The following is a 22,454-nucleotide window of genomic DNA, read 5'->3' as shown; positions in this document are numbered from 1 at the left end:
TAACCTTATCCCTGTCCAAGACCTTTTCAACGGTCCACCGGGATATTCCTATGGCATCTACAATATGTTTTTGAGATAGTTGCGCATGAGACAAATCGCGAATACACTGCTACTTGGTCATGGTGCAAGTGCTAAACTAAGTAAAACGTGGTTTTTGTTCACAACCTATTTAGGTACGAGTTAAGGATTAAGTGGATTCTAAGAAAGCCAAGGATTTGTATGCCCAGAGAAAACAGGAACCATTAAAAATAGATGGTGCAAACATTATCACGCATACGGTAAATTATATAAAAAAAAAATTTAAAACAATATTTTAAATTATTGAAAATTTTATGATATTATAATTTTGTATGAATTTACATTGACTGAGTAATCAAATATTTGAATCCACGCGCACGGACGCTTAGAACCGAAATGCATGCTTTCATGGTTAAAACAATTGCCGAAAGCTACGCCAAACGCTATGAGAGAAAAAATGGAGCAATATAGAAATGTGAGAGAAATGTAAACAAGCTGAGGAAAAAAGTGTGATTGCACGATCCAGTGTTTTTATGAACAACTTAGAGCGCGCCGCATGCAACTGTTCCGTAGACTTACTGGTAGAACGGCTACCCCTAGAAACTTTTCACAAACCTGAAGTAACATTTCTAAATATAGAATCACAGAACTCTACATCTAGAACCCGTAGAAAAACAGAACCCTACATAGATACCCCCGAAACACTGCACGAAGTAAAGCCAGCCAAATTGTGGCTCAATCGGGACACGAATAGTCAGAAAGATTTGATTGAAAATTGCAAATTTGGCATGCCGGAGTAAAACCGAAGTTGCCACGACAAAAACGAAAAATGGAGGCCCCTTTCGGGGCCCTCGCTCTTTTTCTCTTCTCTTCCTTCTAAACATTCTCATGTCTCGAGCTGTTACGCGGACTTGAGCCGCGTTGTTTCCACTCCGGTCAATGCTCACCTACCGTCGCTCTTTGTTGAGAATTGTGTGCTGAAGGTGCAATATATATCTACTGCGTAGCCGTTTGTATGGGCTGTATGGGAATGCATCGTAAGCGCTCGCTAACACCGCAACCAAGAGCGGGGCATATGGGAGCTCGTCACTGTTACGCTCCGAGCATTGCGGGTTGCTCTCACGTGGCAGATTGTGGCTCAACAAAAGTCCCCGTTTTTAACTCGTAACTCGGGGTCCACACTGCAGCGCGACGTCCCGTTTCAAAAGTAACCCAGTTTCGGCAGAACAATCGCGCAAGCCAAGCGCGACAGAGGTAGGAAAGTATGTGGAAATATGTATCACATTGGGGCGCAAACTCGGCTAAAATTTTTTATTGAATTTTGAGGTAGTAATGCATGATATTTGTTTAGCTACGTATTTTATGCACCCTGAGAGTGTTTGGCGCTTCCACATTTGAAATTCACTGAGAAAACAAACCTAAACAAACAACGACGATATTTTGGCCCGCCGTAGGAAGTATATATTTCCACATCATCTCCTACTTGTTGAAGAGCAGTTTGTTTACGTTTCAGCACCCGAAAAAACTTTGGTAAAAATATCAATTAAAACGGAGTTTGATAACTGAATTACATTTGTCAAGCCTAAAAATAAGTGGTACACCGAAAAATCCGATGTTTCGTGAAGAATATTGCTCGTTTTGTTCGCGTTTGTGATTCGGTTTGTTTACGTTTTGTCCAGCTGTCGGTTTGTTTACGTTTCGAATTGACATTTGACAAGAGCTAGCGTGACGTCGCGTTTTTCGCTCTTTCTACACTAGCGCGATTTGTGTGACATTTTTTTTGTATGGAGTTCGGCCGCCTGTCAGGCGACGTCGCGATTCATGACGGGACGTGGCGCTGTAGTGTGGACCCCGAGTAACGCATTTAAACTTCGTATCGTATTGCGCACTTCCCAGACAGCAAACTGAACCGGTTTTACTCGGGGTCCACACGACAGCGCGACGTTCCGTCACGAAACGCGACGTCGCCTGACAGGCGGCCGAACTCCATACAAAAAAAATGTCGCACAAATCGCGCTAGAGTAGAAACAGCGAAAAACGCGACGTCACGCTAGCTCTTGTCAAATGTCAATTCGAAAAGTAAACAAACCGACAGCTGGACAAAACGTAAACAAACTGAATCACAAACGCGAACAAAACCAGCAATATTCTTCACGAAACATCGGATTTTTCGGTGTACCACTTATTTTTAGGCTTCACAAATGTAATTCAGTTATCAAACTCCGTTTTAATTGATATTTTTACCAAAGTTTTTTCGGGTGCCGAAACGTAAACAAACTGCTCTTCAACAAGTAGGAGATGATGTGGAAATATATACTTCCTACGGCGGGCCAAAATATCGTCGTTGTCTGTTTAAGTTTGTTTTCTCAGTGAATTTCAAATGTGGAAGCGCCAAACACTCTCAGGGTGCATAAAATACGTAGCTAAACAAATATCATGCATTACTACCTCAAAATTCAATAAAAAATTTTAGCCGAGTTTGCGCCCCAATGTGATACATATTTCCACATACTCTCCTACCTCTGTCGCGCTTGGCTTGCGCGATTGTTCTGCCGAAACTGGGCTACTTTTGAAACGGGACGTCGCGCTGCAGTGTGGACCCCGAGTTAGAACTATCGCGAAATTTTGTATGGTGTTGTTGTTGGAGTTGCTGGATTTTGTCCCAACAGTAGCGTCATCTGGTGGTCTTCAGTATGAGCTATGCCAATTTCGTCAGGATTGAAAAAAACATTTAAGGCCGAAAATAGACGGCGCGCGTCCGACGCGTCCGTGTTCCGAATGTTATCTACAATCTGTCAAACTGACATCTTTTAGGACACTTTCGGCACGCGCTAGCGGACGCGCCTGCCTGGACGCAGAGTTGCTTCGAGCAAGCAACTCTGCGTTCCACGCGCTAGCGCGTCCATTGACGTTTCAATATAAATGTTCCGTTATAGTTAATTCGTTGAGTGGATGTTGTATGAAAACACACATTACACCTGCCACGCTAAGAAAGAATGAGTTTTTCTTGTTGAATACTTAAAATAAAATATTTTTAAGCTGGCGACGCGCGTTCAAAATGGCGGGTGGTCACCTAGACGATGCGCGTCGCACGCGGGTAAAGGACAATTCGTTAAACGTCAACTAGACCCCATTTTGACTTATGTTCGTAAACATTGGGGACGCGGACGCGTCGGACGCGCGCCGTCTATTAGCAGCCTAACATTTCCAATCACAAATGAGAAAATATCATGCTTTGCTGGAGAAAATATCGCATTTCAATTACGTAATTAAAATTTTTACGATAATTTAGCGATAAATTTAATTTATAACTATAAAATAACGCATTAACAGTACGCAACTGATGCATTATTTTTAAATCCAAGGTGGCGCCATATTTTTCCTCCTTCGATTTCTATAGTTGTCAGCTCGTGGAGTCTTGTTTTGTTTATCCGGTGTTTGGATGCATCAATACAGAAGCAGAGTTTAATGCGAGTGAAATGATACGTGTACATATAGTTAAACGTTGGAACACTGTCGACATTAATTAATCAACGAATTTAGTTTTCATTCACAAAGATTTAAAAATGCCTGAGAAAAAAAACCACAGTTTTCTCAACGCATCAAACAAACCGGCTCTTTGTACAAAGATCGTGCAAAGATGCCACAATGTAATAGTCCACAAATGGAAAGTGAAGACCGTGCTGATCAACCAGAAGCTAGTACAAGAGTTCGACCTGCAAGTAAATATTAAACGTTTCTGAGATATTAGTGTTAGTAAACAGTGGATAACTTTATTTTGCTTAATATTGTTTTAGCGCCACCAGAGCTTCCGGAGACGGGGAATATTTTGCGGTCCATCGTTTCAGATGACGAAATGGACGAGTTTGATAGGGATGAAGAATTTGTAATGGAATACTGTGAAAAAATACGGTGCTAGACATCAAAAACCTGGATATGATAGAGGACATAATCATAGCAGACAGGTTAAATTTGCTGGATCACGACATCATGAAAATACTTCCGATGGGATGGTATAATGGACGACTTGGCTCTGAGCTCGCTGAACTCCACCGCAGAAAGAAGCGACCAACAAAAAATTAGATCAGATAAAGTTACCATCCGAAGTGAATCGAGATTCGTTATTGATCCTTGGAATGTTTAGGGTATTGGAAAGAAACAGAATTCCAAAACTTCATGCACTATTTAAGGGTAGGAATATTGAGGGACAATTTAGATCATAAAGCGTACGACCACTTTATGCTGTACTTTTGTGCCATTATTCTGTTTTCGTCAAACGTTCATAGTCAACATTGGCGGCTTGCGGGACCATTACTTGAGCGTTGAGTTTGATACCGTGTACGGACCTGGCCGTATATCAAGCAATGTTCATCAACTGTTGCATGTAGTCAATGACGTTTTAAAGTTTGGCAACCTTGAAACCATTTCATCCTATCGGTTTGAAAGCTACATGCAAACGTTGAAACGCAAGCTCCGATCAGGATAGAAGAGCTTAGAACAAGTCGTTAATGGGACAGCAGAGATAGCATCATTTTTGTTTATTTGTTATATTAGCACACTTTTTGTTTTATTGTTATTGAAAGAAAACATTGAATTGAATTAAATGAAACGAGTAGTTTTATTTCGTGATGGAAAAATAAAGTTAAATATATACATGAATCATTTTAAATATTGCAGAAATATGTACAGAATAATTTCATTGAATAAAAAAACTTATCAACTATACCGGGCCGCTACACGAACCGCAAACTCCAACCGAGAACTCAAAAACCGTATAAGTTTACGTCAAAATCTTTTCGGTTCGTGTAGCCGCGTTTTGTGGTACCAATTCTGTGAGCCACGCTACACGAGCCGCAAACTCAAAAACTTTGCGGCGCAACGAGGTTTGTGTTTTTGATTTTTCAGTTAACTCAAACATCTTCCTTCAAAGCAAACAAGATCTTATTTCAATTCACACAAAAAGTAAAAGATGGATAATCTGTTGATGAGTGAAGTATGGCTAACTACTCTATCGCGGGTCATCGAGTTGAGTACCCAAAACTTGCAACAACGCAACAGGCGTATTGTGCGGAGGCAAGAAGATGGCAACCGTTTGCTGGACAATACTGTAGCAGAGCAAGCAAATGAAACTATAATTAACTTTCTTCGCATGAAGAAGGAAGATTTTGATGTTCTCAAGTTACATAAAAAGTGGTAGAATAAAATATTTTAATCTTTATCATTAAACTTTTTGAAACTTTTAGATTTTGGAATCAGTTGGTGGGCCGGACTTTGCGAACCCCTGATCTATAGTGAATTTATAATTGATATTCTAGCTATAAAATGACAAAATATTACCGTAACTACAAAAGAAACACGTAAATTTATCACCATATGTTCGTTTATTTTGTTTTTGAGATTTGTTATGTTTACATTTATTTCTTTTTCGTCTTCTTCTTCTGACGCATTTGAGTTTTCGGTTAGCTGCCAAAAACTTCGCGGGTGCAGTTTTCAGCTCACGGAGCTGAAAAGTTTTTGACGTAAACTTCTCGGTTGTTCGCCTCTTCTCGCCGAAAAGTTTTTGAGTTTGCGGGTCGTGTAGCGGGGCTCATATAAATAAACATATCTACACCGAACTTACTCCCTCAAACGGCGAGCAACAGGATTTGTTATGTCGTTATGATGCAGTCTGGCCGGCGCGTTTTTAAGTTTAGATTTAAAATGAGTAGCGATAAATGATCTATGTACACTTAAACTATTGTTACTAGCTACTTTTTCTAATAATATTAAAACATTTTTAAAGCTTTCCATTTAAAGCTCCTGTCCAGCTAAGCTGGGCTTGGCAGTTTTTCTCAAACAGTGATTCTACGGCACCATTGAGCCGAACGTGACAGTCAACTTCACTATTTACACTGAGCAGCCAGGTTTCCATCTGACGCGCATACTCCTCGTGGTTCCCTAGAGCAGCATTAAACTGTTCCAGCTCCTGCACATTTTCCAGGGGCTTAAATTCAAAAGACGATCGAACGCGAAGTGATGCTCGCGGAATACTTGCATCCAGCAAGCGGTCTAATTTTGCACATGCAGTGCCGACACGTCATTTTCTTTAAATACTTGTGGTGGAGAATTTGGAGGGGGGGGGGGGATGTTTAGGGTAGTGGAAAGAAACAGAATTCCAAAACTTCATGCACTATTTAAGGGTAGGAATATTAAGGGACACGCGAGTATCAGTCTATCAGACTTCTCAGACTAGGGCTGATTTTGTGGTTTTTGTTGCTTGGGTCTGACCAGAACAGCGACAGGATAAGAAAATGGTCGGGTTTTCGGAGTTCCTATTCCCGCTGTTGGCAGTTTTTTCTGTTACTGTTGGAGGAGCAGGAAAGGAAAGACTATTATACTTGTATATGTGTGTATATACACCCGTTTCCACTTAGGGTGGAAGCGCGCCCGCCTTCTGTGCAATGGCGCGCTATAACGGTGGAAACGCGAGTATCTACGGTGGTACGCGGCGCATGATGACTGAATCTCGCTTGCCTACTGTTGAAACGCGGACGCGGTCTGTTGGAGTGACGCAAATTTTGACGGCCGCACAAGATCTGTGAAGTGAGAGGTCTGCTCATACCATGGTATAGCAAAACCTGTCAAACTACCGCATAATCAACATACTGATCTGCTTTAAATGATGATACTTGTACTGTGATAATTGCTCTCAATAAAGCTAGCGGGTGGAAAATTAGATATTTTTAAATATTGTAACAAATACTGCTTTGCATCCGTACAGTATCATCATTTAAAGAAGGTCAGTTTGTTGATTATGCGGTAGTTTGACAGGTTTTGCTATACCATGGTATGAGCAGACCTCTCACTTCACAGATCTTGTGCGGCCGTCAAAATTTGCGTCACTCCAACAGACCGCGTCCGCGTTTCAACAGTAGGCAAGCGAGATTCAGTCGTAAATTCCTGAAATCTACCACACGAATAAATATGTAAATTACACATTTGCATAACTTACGCTTTTTATTTCGTTTATGGCAATGTATGTTGTTTAAATACGCTTGCATTCCATTAATATTAACGGACAAAGTAAAATTTTGAATATTCTATGATACATGTACACAAGAACTCGATCTCTTAACTCCTAGTATAAGCTATATGTCAAGCAGTATTCGAGATACGTGGATTTCTCTGGTCCCCATTATCCGCGTATGTCGGATATCGACTGTATTTGACGATGTTAATTCAAAAAGTATAAGTAAAGAACCTAAAATGATTGTAAACGATTACTAAATAAATTGTAAACGATTCTTGGGGATTTATTGTACACACGTTCTTATTTATTATTTTTCTAAACTCGCTATGAGCGATAGCTTAATCTGACTAAATTTTTAATTTCTCGAAAACTGTTACATTTCAGCATTGATCTAAAATAAAAAACTAATCTTGGCCGATGTAAATATTGAGTATGGTTGATTTTATTTAAAATCATTGTGAATGTTTACAACAATTATTTTTTGCTGCTGCATGGCATGCCTGTTGGACGCTTATTATTTAATTTATATTCTCTCTGCTTCTCTTACGACTGTCTTTTACTAATCTGAATAAAATGCTTGGAAATAAGAACTAAAATCGACGCGATACACACTGTCCGAGTCTTTTGTCCCAACGAAATTAGCCTCAACTTGATGCACCGTTTCCCACTTCCACAGTTGACGAGAGTAGAACGTTTCCTCGAAAGTCGCCAAAGTTTCTAACTCCTGGTTTTCAAACTGCTCCGGATATTTCGATTCTTTTGTCTTTATGTGGAAGTAGTAAAACATCCTTCTCTTTTTTGACATCGTTTTCATGTAGTCCGGTTTTACTTCTTTAAGAAACAATAAACCGTAGGGTATGTAGAATCGATCGGTATTAACTAGGTTACGCACCTGATAACCCAAACGAGGTGGACCGGTTTTCAATTTGTATAGCTCAAGCGAGTTGAAAAATGATTCTAACTCAAAAGCTTGATATAGTTTTTTTGCTCGTACTTGTACAGCCACAGTGCAATTGGAGGTCTCGTTTGAGACACTCTTGATCGGTTTGTTCAGCGCTTTGGCAAATTGCTGGCACTTGGCAATTCTCTGTGACAGTGGCAGCTTCCGTATATCTTCCCCACCCAACACTAATCCATCGATGATGTGTAGGGTGTTGATCACGATCTGAGATTTACCTTCGCCCTGCAATTCACGTACTATTTCGGCGTAAATAATTGTTTCGGGGGAAAGTTCGATTGCTATGTCTTTAAGTGGTATCCAGGAACACTGCTTTGCATCAAACTGATACACTTCTTTTCCTCCTTTGCCCAATAAGATTGTGCGAATGTTTTTTCCCTTGTTTTCAGCATTGCCGATAGGAACGAAGTACCAATCATAGGCTGACGGAAAGGAGCTTCGTAACTCCGAATTAACTTTTTTCTCAGTTTGACATACTTCTTTCACCATTCCATTCCATTCGTTGTAGAATTTAACAATATACTGATCGGGGTCACCTTTGTTGGAGAACTTTCTTATTGCATCCGGCAGTTTCCAGAGCGCCAAACAATTTTGTTTCACCTCCAACTGGCGTGTCTCCGTAAGTTCGCTGTTTTTACAGAACGCTGCTATTTTCAGAAGTGCGTTGATCTGATTGCGTCCGATTTCATTATTACTTTGTTGCAAATACTCGAAAAATGCATTGTCACTTAGCAATACCTCTTCCGACACCAGTTCCAGCGTGTCTATCTTTTCGTTCTTATTATTAAACATCTGCCTATTCACATCCTCCAAGTGTCTCTGTATCAGATCTGTATTAGGTTTCTTCCATTTACAGACCAGATAGCGTTCGGAATTGGCCGGACGACTGCTGTTTGGTTTGCAGATGGAAATTTGCTTGAAACATTTGTACACCAAGTAAAGCAGTCCAACACTGAAGGGGGTAAAAATGTCGAAGAATTTCATAACGAAATGCCCATCGGTGCGCACAATCGCTAGCGCTACAATGACCTGGCATAAGTAGAGCTGCTTAGAAAGTATTTCTTGCAGATTTTCTTGACCTTCGACGGAAAAGCCACCGTCTGCCATCATGACATGGACTCCTGTTTCAGTCTGTGTCATCACATAGTCAGTGAAGCCCTCTATATTCGCCGGATCAAATATGTTGCCATTGTCTTTCGGGCCGTAGTAGGTATCAAATGTTTCTGGTGCACCAGCTGAAAAATCATCCAAACGGAAGTCATTCGCGCCTTTCAACGTAAACCCGAAGCCTTTGGCACGCCACTTGTTCCTCCATAACACATACTCAGAAAAGCCTCCCGGCCCGGCGCACACGTCGGCAAAATAGAACAAATCGTTATCTCTAACTAGCGGGCTACCTTTCATGTCAACTGGCTTGGTGAACATGAAATCAAACAATGCATCCATGTTGGCCATTTTCACCGCCGCACGATTAATGAAAATATTGCTTTTTATAAGCTCGAAAGGATTCGATTTAGAACGTGCCTTTCGCATATCGTCAGCTCCGAGATTATTAAACACTGATTTGCTATCCAATATCTGTAGCAATATTTCTCTGGAACAGTACTTATCTTCATCTTCGATGATCATCTTCCGAGGTCCCACCTTTATCCAAGCATCCAGCTGTTCCCTGGTGATACCAGGTTCATTCACTTGAGGATTGCTGTTATGGAGCCACTGTACTTTTTCGGGAATTTCTAACTCCTCAGTTAGAGCATCCCACTGATCTGCAGCAGAATTCAACTCATTAAGCTTCATACCTATGAACAGCAAATTAAAAGGATAGTGAGTTAGATAAATAATTGGCTTTAACAATTATCGCACCATGTAAACGACATACCTAAACCGCTTCTGCCTTTTTGGGAGGAGGTTTCGATCAGATCAACTCGGCCTTGACCTGATTTTCCTAGACCAGTACCGGCCTTGTATCCCATCTGCTGCATCATGCGTACCGATTTTTCGGAAAATTGTCCGAAAGATAAGGATGTCCCTACTGCCGCAGGAACAGTTCGAATTTTTTTCTCATCCATGTTATCAGAATCCGAATCGCTAGTGTTTTTGCGCTTGCCATAAGCATGAGAATCGTTCGACAAGGATTCTTGCTCTTCTGAAGAGTCGGCTGAGAGGTTTGATGTGCTTGCCATTTTTTACGGGAGAAGCAAATTTCCCTACTCGAGTGGTGTTAGATTTGAAGGAAAAATACTGCACACGCTTTTTTTAATAGCCGGGCGCGAAAAACAGCACAAAAATCAGGCAATCCTGACTCAAGTCAGGCTTTTCTTTTTCCTAAAATTATATCAAACAAAAAAATGTGAATGTGTTCATTATCAATAGTCCCGTGTGAGATCGTTCAAATTGTGCCGATTCGCAAACTATACTTACAAATAAGTTTATATTGAACGCTGAACTTAACCGATTCAAGCTAAGATTATCTTTTTAGCAAGAAAAGTTTTGTTTGGTACACTACACCACGCGATTTTTTACATGCTGCAAGCGACGCTTGTTCGACAATGATTTTATTTCCCCGAAACTTTGTTTCACTACTCTGCGACGAATGTGGTTGTTTTGACTCAAAACAACAGTATTGACTAGTGTTGGCGGAATTGGGATTCGGAAGATTCGAAGACTCGATCCCTAAATTCCAAAGATTCGAATCCCATTTGACTTCTGTGGGGAATCGAATACGATTTGATTTGTTTGAGTCCCAAGGACTCCATTGGATTCCCCGGCTGACTCGGGGTCCACACTATAGCGCGACGTTCCGTCACGAAACGCGACGTCGCCTGAAAGGCGGCCGTACTCCATACTCGGGGTCCACACTACAGCGCGACGTCGCCTGACAGGAGCTGAACTCCATACTCGGGGTCCACACTACAGCGCCACGTCCCGTCACGAAACGCGACGTCGCCTAACAGGCGGCCGAACTCCATACAAAAAAAATGTCGCACAAATCGCTAGTGTGGAAAGAGCGAAAAACGCGACGTCGCGCTAGCTCTTGTCAAATGTCAATTCGAAACGAAAACAAACCGACAACTAGACAAAACATAGACAAACCGAATCACAAACGCGAACAAAACGAGCAATATTCTCCACGAAACATCGGATTTTTCGTTGTACTACTTATTTTTAGGCTTCACAAATGTAATTCAGTTATCAAACTCCGTTTTAATTGATATTTTTACCAAAGTTTTTTCGGGTGCCGAAACGTAAACAAACTGCTCTTCAACAAGCAGGAGATGACGGAGAAATATATACCTTCTACGATGGGGCAAAATATCGTAGATGTTTGTTTTAGTTTATTTTCTCAGTGAATTTCAAATGTAGAAGCGCCAAACTCACTAAGGATGTATAAAATACGTAGCTAAACAAACAACATGCATTACTACGTCAAAATTCAACAAAAAATTTCCCCGAGTTTGCGCCCCAATGTGATACATATTTCCACATACTCCCCTAACTCAGTCGCGCTTGGCTTGCACGGTTGTTCTGTCGAAACTGGGCTACTTTTGAAACGGGACGTCGTGCTGTAGTGTGGACCCTGAGTTACATGTTGCCCATGGAGTGAGGACAACCCGGTTGACAAAAATTCAAATTTTTTGCAGCTGTCATGTAGTACCAGCAAGTTTTTCCATGGCAGATTGCTGGGACTCTTGCTGGAACTACATAGTACGAGCAACAATGTCAATTTCTGTCAACCGGGAATGATTCAGACCGGGACCCAAGGTGTATAAATATAGAAGGTGACTGTATGTCGCTTTGGGAGGGGGGTCATATTTGAGAAGAGTTATGTCAAAAGCCTAATCCTTTTCCGATACCCCCTCCCCCTCCCACCGCCCCCCCTCCTCCTCCTTAGTCGTTCCAACCAGGCGTTAACAAACAAAAACACTCGTTCTCTTTTCATCGTTTTTTTTCTTTTAAAATAATTGATACGATGTATTTGCTTAAAATTTTTCTACCCGTTCTGTTGGTCATAGTTCTTAATCCAACAACTATTTCGTTTTGAAAGAACCCGGTTGACAAAAATTCAAATTTTTTGCAGCTGTCATGTAGTACCAGCAAGTTTTTCCATGGCAGATTGCTGGGACTCTTGCTGGAACTACATAGTACCAGCAACAATGTCAATTTCTGTCAACCGGGAAGTTATGTACCCGGTTGACAGAAATTGACATTGTTGCTGGAACTATGTAGTTCCAGCAAGAGTCCCAGCAATCTGCCATGGAAAAACTTGCTGGTACTACATGACAGCTGCAAAAAATTTGAATTTTTGTCAACCGGGCAGTTTTTTGGTATGGTACGCCTAATGTAGTCACGCGGTTAGCGAAACCATTTAGAAATGTCTAGCGGTAGTTTAACCACAGCCTAAATTTTCATATTTGGAATTTGTCATTATGACAGTTCTGTTTTGCATATGGTAAACAACAAAACTGCTAAACCTTTGCTTCAGAAATCTAATTCTGGTTCTGAACAGCTGTCAGTCTTTAATAAATATTAGTGATGAGAAATTTGAATCCCTGTAGGGATTCGAATCTTTCGAATCGAATCCCTACAGGGATTCGAATCTCCGAATCCGAATCCCAATCCGTCACATGTCATCAGTCCGAGCAAAATTCCAAGGTATATAAATTAGATCTATATTTATTCACCTTGGCAAAATACCACTTTTCTGTAAAAAACAGACGGTTGTGAGGGTTATCCGAATAATGCAGCAATACTCGCAACTGTATGTTCTTCAACTGGAAAAGTGAGTTGTAAGTTTATTTGCAAGCATTTTCATATTGTCTGTATTCACATCCAACCTTCCGATGTTTGTGATGAATAATTAGTACCTCTAGAAGACGAGAATACAAATACTGTACTTTCATTCCCACACTGTCAGAGTGATTATATTGCAGTCAATCAACGGTTTTTTTTATATTGCTGTGAATCAACGGTTTTTTGCACTGTTAGTTGTCAAAAGTTCGTTTTTTATTTCTGCAAAGACCCTTCCGGCAATCGAGCAACCAAGTCTTTCGGTTGCTCGATTGTCTGAAGAGGATAAGGTATATTTTGGCTCACGACCGTGCTTAAACTACTTATGATTAGTCACACAGTGATATTTTTTCTTTCCTGGGTTTTGCGTTATATGTAATTAACAAATCAAATACTTCAAATTGGTCTCTTTGTGTGAAACAGTTGTATTTTTAATTTATTATCATAATTTCATTATTCAAACGATTTACATAAGTTCACGTATAATGTGGGCCAAATCAAGAATCCTCCTCTAGACTTAAATTATGTTGTAGAAATAAAATTTCATTTAACTTTTTTGGCTCGAGCCTGTTTCTTCGTTCTGTGTAAATTTGGCCCGCCTTCGAGAAAATTCGTTCGCAAGGAACAGAGGTTGCGGGAATAGTTAATCTGTTTTGAGCCAATGTATATATTTTGGGATACCTCATATGCTCCTTCTTCCACCACTCTAAAGGATTTTCATTAAAGTTTAACGGAGTTGCCTTGATATACTGATCAAACTCATTTATTGCTGCTGCCTTTGGATTTACTATGTCTCGTGATTCATTAACTTCTTTTACAAAATCGGCAAATATTGATGTTGAAGGAGGTGGTTGCTCTGGACAAGGTACTATGTCAGTAATTGAATTATTGCTTTCCTGTTGATATATGTATGCCATTTTACTTATAACCGTTTGTTTGAGCATTCTATAACCAATTTCATCGTTTTTAAACGGAATATTTTTTATGCGAGGATCTAGTAGCATCGCTTCCTTGTAAATTTCGTTGCTACGAGTCGCTTGAAATCTTTCGTCTATTCCTTTCTTAAGGCCACTAACCAGCAGTTTACATTCTTCTGTAAAATCTTGATTATTCATTGAAGACATTTTATCTTTTAAAATTTTTACAAGAAGGCCGGCTTTAGATAGAGATACTGATTTTTCTGCAGAAACTGTAACTGTTGCTTCATTAAAATGGCTAAGGATTGAAACAGATTGTTCGATTGTAGTCCAATTTTCATTTTGTAGCTTATTTTTAATTTTTAAAGCATCTATGCATACCATCAAAGCCACTTTATTTTTAGAAAACCTATTGAGCATGTCAAATGTTGAATTCCAACGTGTTGACACGTCTTGTTTCAACTTGAGTATCTCCATGTTATAGCTTTTTTGTACTTCTAATAATTTTCCTGTAGCAGCAGAACTTTTTTTGAAATGCATCACTATTTGTTTAACTTCTTCAACTGTTGGTTTAATGCTATTTTGTATGGCTCCCTGAACAACAAGATTTAGTGTGTGAGCAAAACAAGCAAAATGTGGAATGTTTAATTTAGTTGCAACTGGTTTCATATTTGCAGCGTTATCGGTTGTTAGACCCTTAATTTTGTTTCCTATTTCAAATTTATCTAAAACTGTTTTAAGCCACTCGGCTATGTTTTCTGCCGTATGTTGTAATTTAAATTCTTCACATTGCAACAAATATGATGACAATTCAAAGTTGTCATTAATGAAATGAGCAGTTACGGCGTAAAATGAGGTCATATTAATATTAACCCATCCGTCTGAAGTTAACGCAATTGCCTTAGCAGAAGCCAACTTATTTTTTACTTCAGTTACAGTTTCGTTATAAAGTGTAGGTAGAAGACTATTTGAGACGGTTTTACGGCTTGGTAGACAATAGTTAGGATTTAGTTTTTTTAATAATTGTTTAAATGTTTTGGCTTCTACGAGAGAAAATGGTAAATATTCACGACATATCATTGTTAAAACTATTTTGTCTATTTCTTGCTTTGCGCTTACTGAAATTGGTGCATTTGTTGAAAAAAATTGGTTAATTCGAGGTTGAGTAATATTTCTTGAAGAAGATTGACCCTCAACTATTTCTGTAGTAGGTTCTAACTGTTGATTATTACTAGTATGATTTGTTTTTTTTGGAAGGCATTCGAAGTGACAGTTTTTAATGTGTCGCCACATGTTTGAAAGTACCGAGTTCGCTATTTTTTTTTTACAATATTTACATAATGCATGTTTTTCGTCGGCCGTGAAATGGTTCCAAATCTCCGAATTAGTTCGAGGCATTTTTATAATTGTAGAACACTCTATAATTCAGAAAGAAATATACGTTCCGCATCAAAATGAGTTATAATCAAAGTACCGAAATAAAATATATAAACAAATAAAAAAGGTAATACTCACTCTAAATGTATTATTGAACAGTATCAAGTTGCTGCTACAAACGATACGGCAATGTCTTGTTTCGATGCACTACGATGAAATAAGTTCGATCTCACCAAACGATACTGATCCACTATTGGCTGTAACGTCCAAATCACATATATTTTATCTTTTTTATTATTTCACATATATAACGCTCGAAGTACCTTAAAAACTGTTCGACACGAAAAGGTATTCTATCGATGCAGCACGATATAATAGGTTCGATCTTAAAAATCTATGCCACTTTGATCGATACGTAAATGTATTTCAACGATGGACCGTTTCAATTTTCCAATGAGAACTTGTGCTATACTCAATTTCAAACATTTCAACACATCACTTGAAGCAGAGAATAAGTCGTTTTTAACTTAAATTTTTCGCTTATATGTATATTATGCTTTTTTCAATCACCAAGAAGTACATATTCCGATTTAATCTCAACCCTGCGAACTAGTTGAGTGGAGTACAAACAGCTTGTCCGTGAACTTTATGACACTAATCGATACACCAATGTATGCTGACGATACACCATTTCAATTTTCAAATACGAGATTTTACTTAATTTGAAACACTTGACGAAATGTATCAACACAACCGCTTCAGGTGGAATCGACTTCGAAACTAAAATTGGTCTTCAATTTTTCACTTATATTTATACTACCCGTTCTTGAACTGGAAGCAACGAATTCGTTTTTACATAGAACGCTGCTTCATATTCGGATGAATTCTAATGCTCCGGAAACGGAGCGAAAGCGCTTTGAACGGAATTTAAACAGCTTTTTCCATGAAGGTTTTGAAGCGTACATCGTTTGCTACCGAGTATTCAAATTCTGCCAGTTGGACAATCCCGGCCGCATACGGCCCGCGGGCCGTAGTTTGGAGACCCCAGGCTTAAACCAATTAATTCTTCCCTGAAACTGTTGACCTGTTACGATGAAAATGATGCGTTTTTAACACTCTGCTCTATGTAGATGCTCAATAATAAAGTACAGTGAATTTTTCATCATGCGCAAGTTGCACTGGTTTCCGTTCTGCCGGCGAATCGTAGAAACGACGGCCTACCTAACGGGCTCTGTCGGTTCGAGCGGACCGATGCCGGCATACGGGAAAGAACGCTGCTGGTCCCACGTGTCCAACGTAATGCTTAATATGATAACTGGAAAATCGATTGCTTTCCTTGGTTTGACTTTATAGAAATTTTGAAATAATTTAGATCGCAAACAACCTTCGTTATGCAGAAGCCAAAATATGATAAACGGTGCAGGAGGACAAAATGAAGAAGAAAGAGAAACACTTGAATCGTTCCATATTTAATATATAAGAGGAAAACATGCAACATCAGACAGATTACAATGCTGCCTCCCACCCTTATTTAGGTCGTACTTCCCTGCAGGCCAAGCCATTTTCCATAGATTGGAATCCGGTACCATGTTTCATAGAACGATCTGGCTATCAAAAATTATAGCCATGGCCTCCAAGGAAACATCACTGTTTACCAAAATAAAAAAAAGTAAAACGATAAATATATCAAAAATAAATAGAAATTAAAAACAGACTTTTTATATTGAAAAACAACGTTAAAAACGAAATACATGTTTATTGCTGACATGTTATTAATTAATTAATATTTAATTCGGACACCCCGACTTGTCGCGACCTCTGTGTACGGTAGGGAGAATTTTGAGAATTTTTGTTTTTATTAGATAGTAGCAACTAAAGAAAATAGTCCAGTATAGATGATGGGAGCAACACTCCCTGAAGAAAAGGAGTTAATAATGCATGTGGTTAAAAGATAAACATATTTGCTAGTTTTGAATTAATTTTTTAAAACAAAAATGTTCAAACAATTTTTCCTCTTTTTTTTATTCACGTTATTCTGCGACACACACGTGCTCGAGTCCTAAGATACAGCGCGCGAAAAACTCAGTACAATTTATCGAATCAAGTCCCAAACAAATCAAATTTGATTCGAGTCCCAAACAAATCAAATAAGATTCGAGTCCCAAACAAATCAAAATAGATTCGAGTCCTAAACAAATCAAATCAGATTCGAATCCCAAACAAATCAAAACAGATTCGAGTCCTAAACAAATCAAATCAGATTCGAATCCCAAACAAATCAAAACAGATTCGAATCCCAAACAAATCAAATCTGATTCGAGTCCCAATCGAATCAAATCTTTAGAATCCGTCAAAAGGGATTCGAATCTTTAGAATCCGTCAATTGGGATTCGAATCCGTCAAATGGGATTCGAATCTTTAGAATCCCTCTAGGGATCGAATCTTCGAATCTTCCGAGTCCCGATTCTGCCAACACTAATAAATATGCATCGAAACATAATAGTAAAATTTACACGTCTAAACTATCCCCGATTTTTGCACCGTTTCAGACATGTCTGTGGTACAAATTACGTGAAAACAGAACTCCTGAAGAGCCAACAAACATCCTCGGTGCACTGTTGCTACTCTACGATTGCCACAGCAGAACGCTGGGATGATGGTCTGCCTTCGGATTTTAGTAACACACCGCCTAAAGATGCCCGTGTCGTCATTTGTGGCGGTGGTATTATGGGAGCAGCAGTTGCATATCAGCTTGCCCAACGTGGATGGGGACAACATACAGTGTTAATAGAACGAGGGCGCATCGGGGAAGGCAATCCATGGCATTTTAGCGGACTTCTGGGAGAACTTAAACAAAGCCATTCGCAAGTGTTGCTTGCGCAAACATCGCTTGAGTTGATTCGGGATCTGGATGCGAAAGGTCTTCCGACAGGCTGGAAGCAAACTGGGTCTTTAAATCTGGCACGAACTCGCGATCGTATGACTATGTTTCGTCGGATGAAATCCCAAAGCGTGTAAGAATGAGCCATGTATACCATGTAGCAAGATAATTAACAAGACACGATTCACCTATCTCTTTATTTTAATAGGGCGTGGAATGTTCAGTGTGAAATAGTTTCGCCAGAAAAATGCAAAGAACTTTGCCCATTGATAGAAATCAGCGATATAGTCGGAGGTTTATGGATTCCAAATGACGGAGTTGGCAATCCTAATGCTTTCTGTCACAGTTTGGTACAAGAATCTCTGGAAAAAGGAGTAACAGTAGCGGAAAGTTGTTCGGTAGTTAAAGTTATTCAAAAAGATGGCCGTGTTAAGGCCGTTGAAACGAGCAAAGGCACTGTAGAATGTGTATATTTCGTCAATTGTGCTGGATTCTGGGCTCGGCAAGTTGGGCAAATGTCAGAACCATATGTAAAAGTACCCCTGCATGCCGCGGAACATTATTATCTTCATACCAAACCGGTACCTGGAATCAGTACACAGTTTCCGGTGGTGCGTGATCTGGATGGGCACATTTATTTTCGCGAAAACGAGGGGTGCTTGCTGGCTGGCGGATTCGAGATGAAAGCTAAACCTGCGTTTGAAGATGGTGAAATACCGGTTTCAACATCAGAACGAAAATTAATTCCTGATTGGGACCATTTCCATCCATTACTCGAAGAACTATTAATGCGATGTCCACAACTGAAAGATGTTCCACTAGATAGACTGTCCAACTGTCCGGAGGCTTTTTCACCAGACTGCAAATGGATCCTTGGAGAGGCACCAGAGGTTAGTTAGTATGGTTTTATGAGGTGTAGATGCGTTCAAAAATGTTATTTTTATTATTACATTACATAGATCCAAAACTATTTGGTTGCAGCAGGTATGAAAACTGTCGGCATGTCTGCCGCAGGAGGCGTAGGTCGTGCCATAGCAGATATTATAACGCAGGGTAAGTCTTAAGCTTTGTGATATTAGGTCAATTAATGTTTTAATAGATTAAACTATTTATATTCGTTTATAATTTTTTACATATTGGCAGGCTACTCGACCGTCGATTTGCATGAGCTAGATATTTCTCGATTCTTAGGGTTGCACAACAATCGAAAGTTTCTTCGTGATCGTGTTCGGGAAGTACCTGGGATGCATTATGATCTGAGCTATCCCTTTCATGAGTTTCGAACTGGAAGAAACTTACGCATGTCGCCTATTTTCCCTGCCCTTAAGGAGGCAGGTGCCGTGTTCAGTCAAGTCATGGGGTACGAACGCCCAGCCTGGTTCGACAGGAAGCATTCGCAGGATGAAAAGGGAAGCCCAAAGTTTCGCATTGCTACGACACACGGGTTTGGGAAGCCTCATTGGTTCGAGCATGTGCAAAGCGAGTATGAAAACTGTCGTGAGCGAATAGGGATGAGCGACTACAGCACGTTTACAAAAATTGATTTATGGTCAAAGGGTGGCGAGGTGATCGATTTGTTACAGTACCTTTGCTCTAACGACGTTGATCAACCAGTTGGATCCATAATTCATACGGGTATGCACAACCGCCATGGAGGGTACGAGAATGATTGCTCCTTAGCACGTTTATCAGAGAATCAGTAAGTATAAAGTGTTTGCTACAATTAGATTAAAACTATCAACATCCGGATTGATAACCTGTTGGATAATTCAAAATAGTAAAACCAGCTTTTACTTTATTTATATTAAGCCCCCGATGTAACGCAAAAGGAATACTCACATAAAATAATTACAAACAATAGGATAAAATTTCAAGTATTTCAAAGTACCGATTACTTAGGTTGGCTATATGCTTGGCTAGTGTGCATTCTTTTATTATTTTGACCATCTTTTCGATTTAGAAATATTCAATACAATGCTAAATTCCTTAATGCTTGAATGATTAATTTAGTGTTGTTGAAACAATTGAATGTTTTCGTATAGCCAATTGGAAAATTAATCTTTATTGTTAAACTTCACCATAGTTATATGATGATCGCACCAACGGTACAACAGGCACGATGCAAGGCGTGGATTGAAAGACATCTACCACCAGGAGGCCGAGTTAGCGTATCGGATGTTACGTCCATGTATACAGCAATCTGCATAATGGGCCCTTTCACTCGCATTATGCTTTCCGAATTGACAGACACCGATCTTTCGCCGAAAAATTTTCCCTTCTTCACGTGTAAAGTTAGTATATCGATTTGGTTTTATCGTGTTCCATATAATGTTGCAATATCTCTTATTTCTGGAATGTAGGAATTGGATGTTGGTCTCGCGAATGGAATTCGTGCTTTAAACCTAACGCACACGGGTGAACTTGGGTATGTTCTGTACATACCGAATGAATTTGCACTTCATGTATATACGAAAATAATGGAAGCAGGCCAGAAGTATGGCATCCGACACTGCGGATATTACGCCATGAGAACGTTACGAGTGGAAAAGTTTTTCGCATTTTGGGGTCAGGATCTAGATACATTTACTACCCCGTTGGAATGTGGTCGAATGTGGCGTGTGAAGTTTGACGTAAGTATATACTCCGATCTATTTGACTCACTTAAATTAAATTATTTTTTATGCTTCGTGCTATTCACCTTTCTTTAAATAGAAAGCTGTTGACTTCATAGGTAAAGAAGCGTTGCTTCAGCAGCGAGAAAAGGGTGTTGAACGAATGTACATCCAATTATTAATCAACGATCACGATCCAGACGTTGATCTTTGGAGCTGGGGTGGAGAGCCGATTTATCGTAACGGTGTTTATTCCGGACAAACCACAACGACTGCATATGGATTCACATTCAAAAAACAAGTGTGTTCCACCAATAAACTGTTTAAAACATGGAATAATATGTAATTTTGTGATTTATGTTTTTCAAACTATTACAGATATGCCTTGGTTTTGTAAAAAATCTTCATCGAAGTGGCCGAGCGCTTCCAGTCACCAACGAGTACGTCCTCAGTGGAGACTATGAAGTAGAAATTGCAGGTATTCGCTACCCGGCTAAAGCTAACCTTCACTCTCCGAATCTTCCCACGAAATATCCCGACCAAGAACGGGAGGCCTACAAAGCAACACGAGACAAAACAGATGAAAGTAATTTGTTAGCGTTTAGAACAAACAAATAGCGTGTTTATTTTGATCTTTTGAACACTTGCTTTAGTTTTTTTTAAATATGATATTTGTTGAGAAATTATACGAGAAAAAAGTTGAATAAATTATTTTCTTAATTTAAACGATTTTTCCTTGTAGAATATACATTGATAACAACACAAACCATTAAAACTTACCAGCTGATTTACCCATCCGAGAATAAATAAATCTCAGACGAAAGACTGTTTTCATTCAGTTTCTTGGGTTTTACACTTTTCAATTTTACCATTTTTGAAATCAGCGAAAAATGCAATTTATTAGTATTACCTTAAGCCGACAGCAAATCATTTTTACATATAATTTACATTAATTACCGTAGATGTACCATATTTGGCGCAGTTAAGGAAATTCTGCATAAAAAGTTGAATAACAAAAAAAAATGTTCGGTCAAATCATACCATTTTTTGCACAGTGCTAGCCTAACTATCATAGAATATAAGAAAAATAAGTGAGAAACTCTTAAATTGTTATTTCTTCAAGTTTCAGAAACTCTTTGTGTGGCATTATTATGTTCCTAACATGGCGCATGGTTTTTGCAATGTTCCTTACTTGGCGCGATGTGTTCCTAATTTGGCGCACTTAAAACAAAATGGATGTAGTTCATTGAATTCAACAGCTATATTCAAAAGTCAACTTAAAACAATAGAAACACTTTTCAACAGCAATTTAAAAAACAATTTAGCTTTTTTTTGCAGCGGACTTTGGCTTCTCTCGTGGAAATAAAACTATCTCATCGCTAACTTTTATAATCTCATTCATCAAAGCCTTCTATGATTCAAAAATATCTAGCAGCGCAAACAGATATATTCTCCACGGTGAATAATTAGGAACACTGTGAGCCAAGCTTGGCGCAAAATTGTTCGCTTCAAAATTAGCATAAAAATCTCAAAAAGCGCCGAATCTAACCACGATTCATTGAAAATACTTACTTTTTAACAGTTTCTGATAAATAAAATCCCTAATAATGTTTCCTTTGCGTATAAATTATTGGAAACAGTTGAACCCACTCCTTAGCAGCGTTGCTAACGCGAGTAAAAATTGGCGCACTTGTGAGATGGAATTTTTCATTTGATTATATATACATTCAATAACTAAAAACCAATAACATGTTTTGATGCGGATGTATTGTACAAACATAAACAAATATTTGACTGCATATTTTAGGCTGAAATTATTTGGAAATAGTCTAATATCGAAGAAAATATTAGATAGTGCGCCAAGTTTGGACCCGCGCCAAGTATGGTGCTTCTG

General features: G+C 39.2%; 2 protein-coding genes across 2 annotated transcripts; one reads left to right on the top strand and one right to left on the bottom strand.

Moving 5' to 3' along the window:
• Window positions 1-7,472: 7,472 nt before the first annotated feature.
• LOC131283080 (cap-specific mRNA (nucleoside-2'-O-)-methyltransferase 1) lies at window positions 7,473-10,223 on the bottom strand. The gene is made up of 2 exons (XM_058312647.1): window positions 9,865-10,223; window positions 7,473-9,784 (listed from the first exon to the last, which is right to left on the bottom strand). The coding sequence occupies exons 1-2, from the start codon at window positions 10,166-10,168 to the stop codon at window positions 7,587-7,589; spliced, it is 2,502 nt and encodes an 833-aa protein (XP_058168630.1). The 5' UTR covers window positions 10,169-10,223; the 3' UTR covers window positions 7,473-7,586.
• Window positions 10,224-12,724: 2,501 nt separating this feature from the next.
• On the top strand, window positions 12,725-21,280 carry LOC131293688 (pyruvate dehydrogenase phosphatase regulatory subunit, mitochondrial). The gene is made up of 9 exons (XM_058321762.1): window positions 12,725-12,744; window positions 17,617-18,081; window positions 18,157-18,838; window positions 18,908-19,001; window positions 19,092-19,647; window positions 20,032-20,239; window positions 20,309-20,578; window positions 20,661-20,861; window positions 20,939-21,280. Exons 1-9 carry the CDS (start codon window positions 12,725-12,727, stop codon window positions 21,176-21,178), a joined length of 2,736 nt encoding a protein of 911 aa, XP_058177745.1. The 3' UTR covers window positions 21,179-21,280.
• Window positions 21,281-22,454: the final 1,174 nt, after the last annotated feature.

The sequence above is a fragment of the Anopheles ziemanni genome, chromosome 2, assembly GCF_943734765.1.
Source record: "Anopheles ziemanni chromosome 2, idAnoZiCoDA_A2_x.2, whole genome shotgun sequence".
In the NCBI taxonomy this organism is placed as follows: Eukaryota; Metazoa; Arthropoda; class Insecta; order Diptera; family Culicidae; genus Anopheles; species Anopheles ziemanni.
The sequence above is the reverse complement of the archived record's forward strand: the minus strand, read 5'-3'. Positions and strand labels throughout refer to the sequence as shown.

Excerpts from the sequence above, each read along its gene's own strand:
- LOC131283080 (XM_058312647.1), bottom strand. The coding sequence starts at position 10,168 with ATGGCAAGCACATCAAACCTCTCAGCCGACTCTTCAGAAGAGCAAGAA. Across the intron at positions 9,785-9,864 it reads AAAAGGCAGAAGCGGTTTAG|GTATGAAGCTTAATGAGTTG; the intron begins GTATGTCGTTTA and ends TGCTGTTCATAG.
- LOC131293688 (XM_058321762.1), top strand. The coding sequence starts at position 12,725 with ATGCAGCAATACTCGCAACT. Across the intron at positions 19,002-19,091 it reads AGCAGATATTATAACGCAGG|GCTACTCGACCGTCGATTTG; the intron begins GTAAGTCTTAAG and ends ACATATTGGCAG. Across the intron at positions 19,648-20,031 it reads GCACGTTTATCAGAGAATCA|TTATATGATGATCGCACCAA; the intron begins GTAAGTATAAAG and ends ACTTCACCATAG.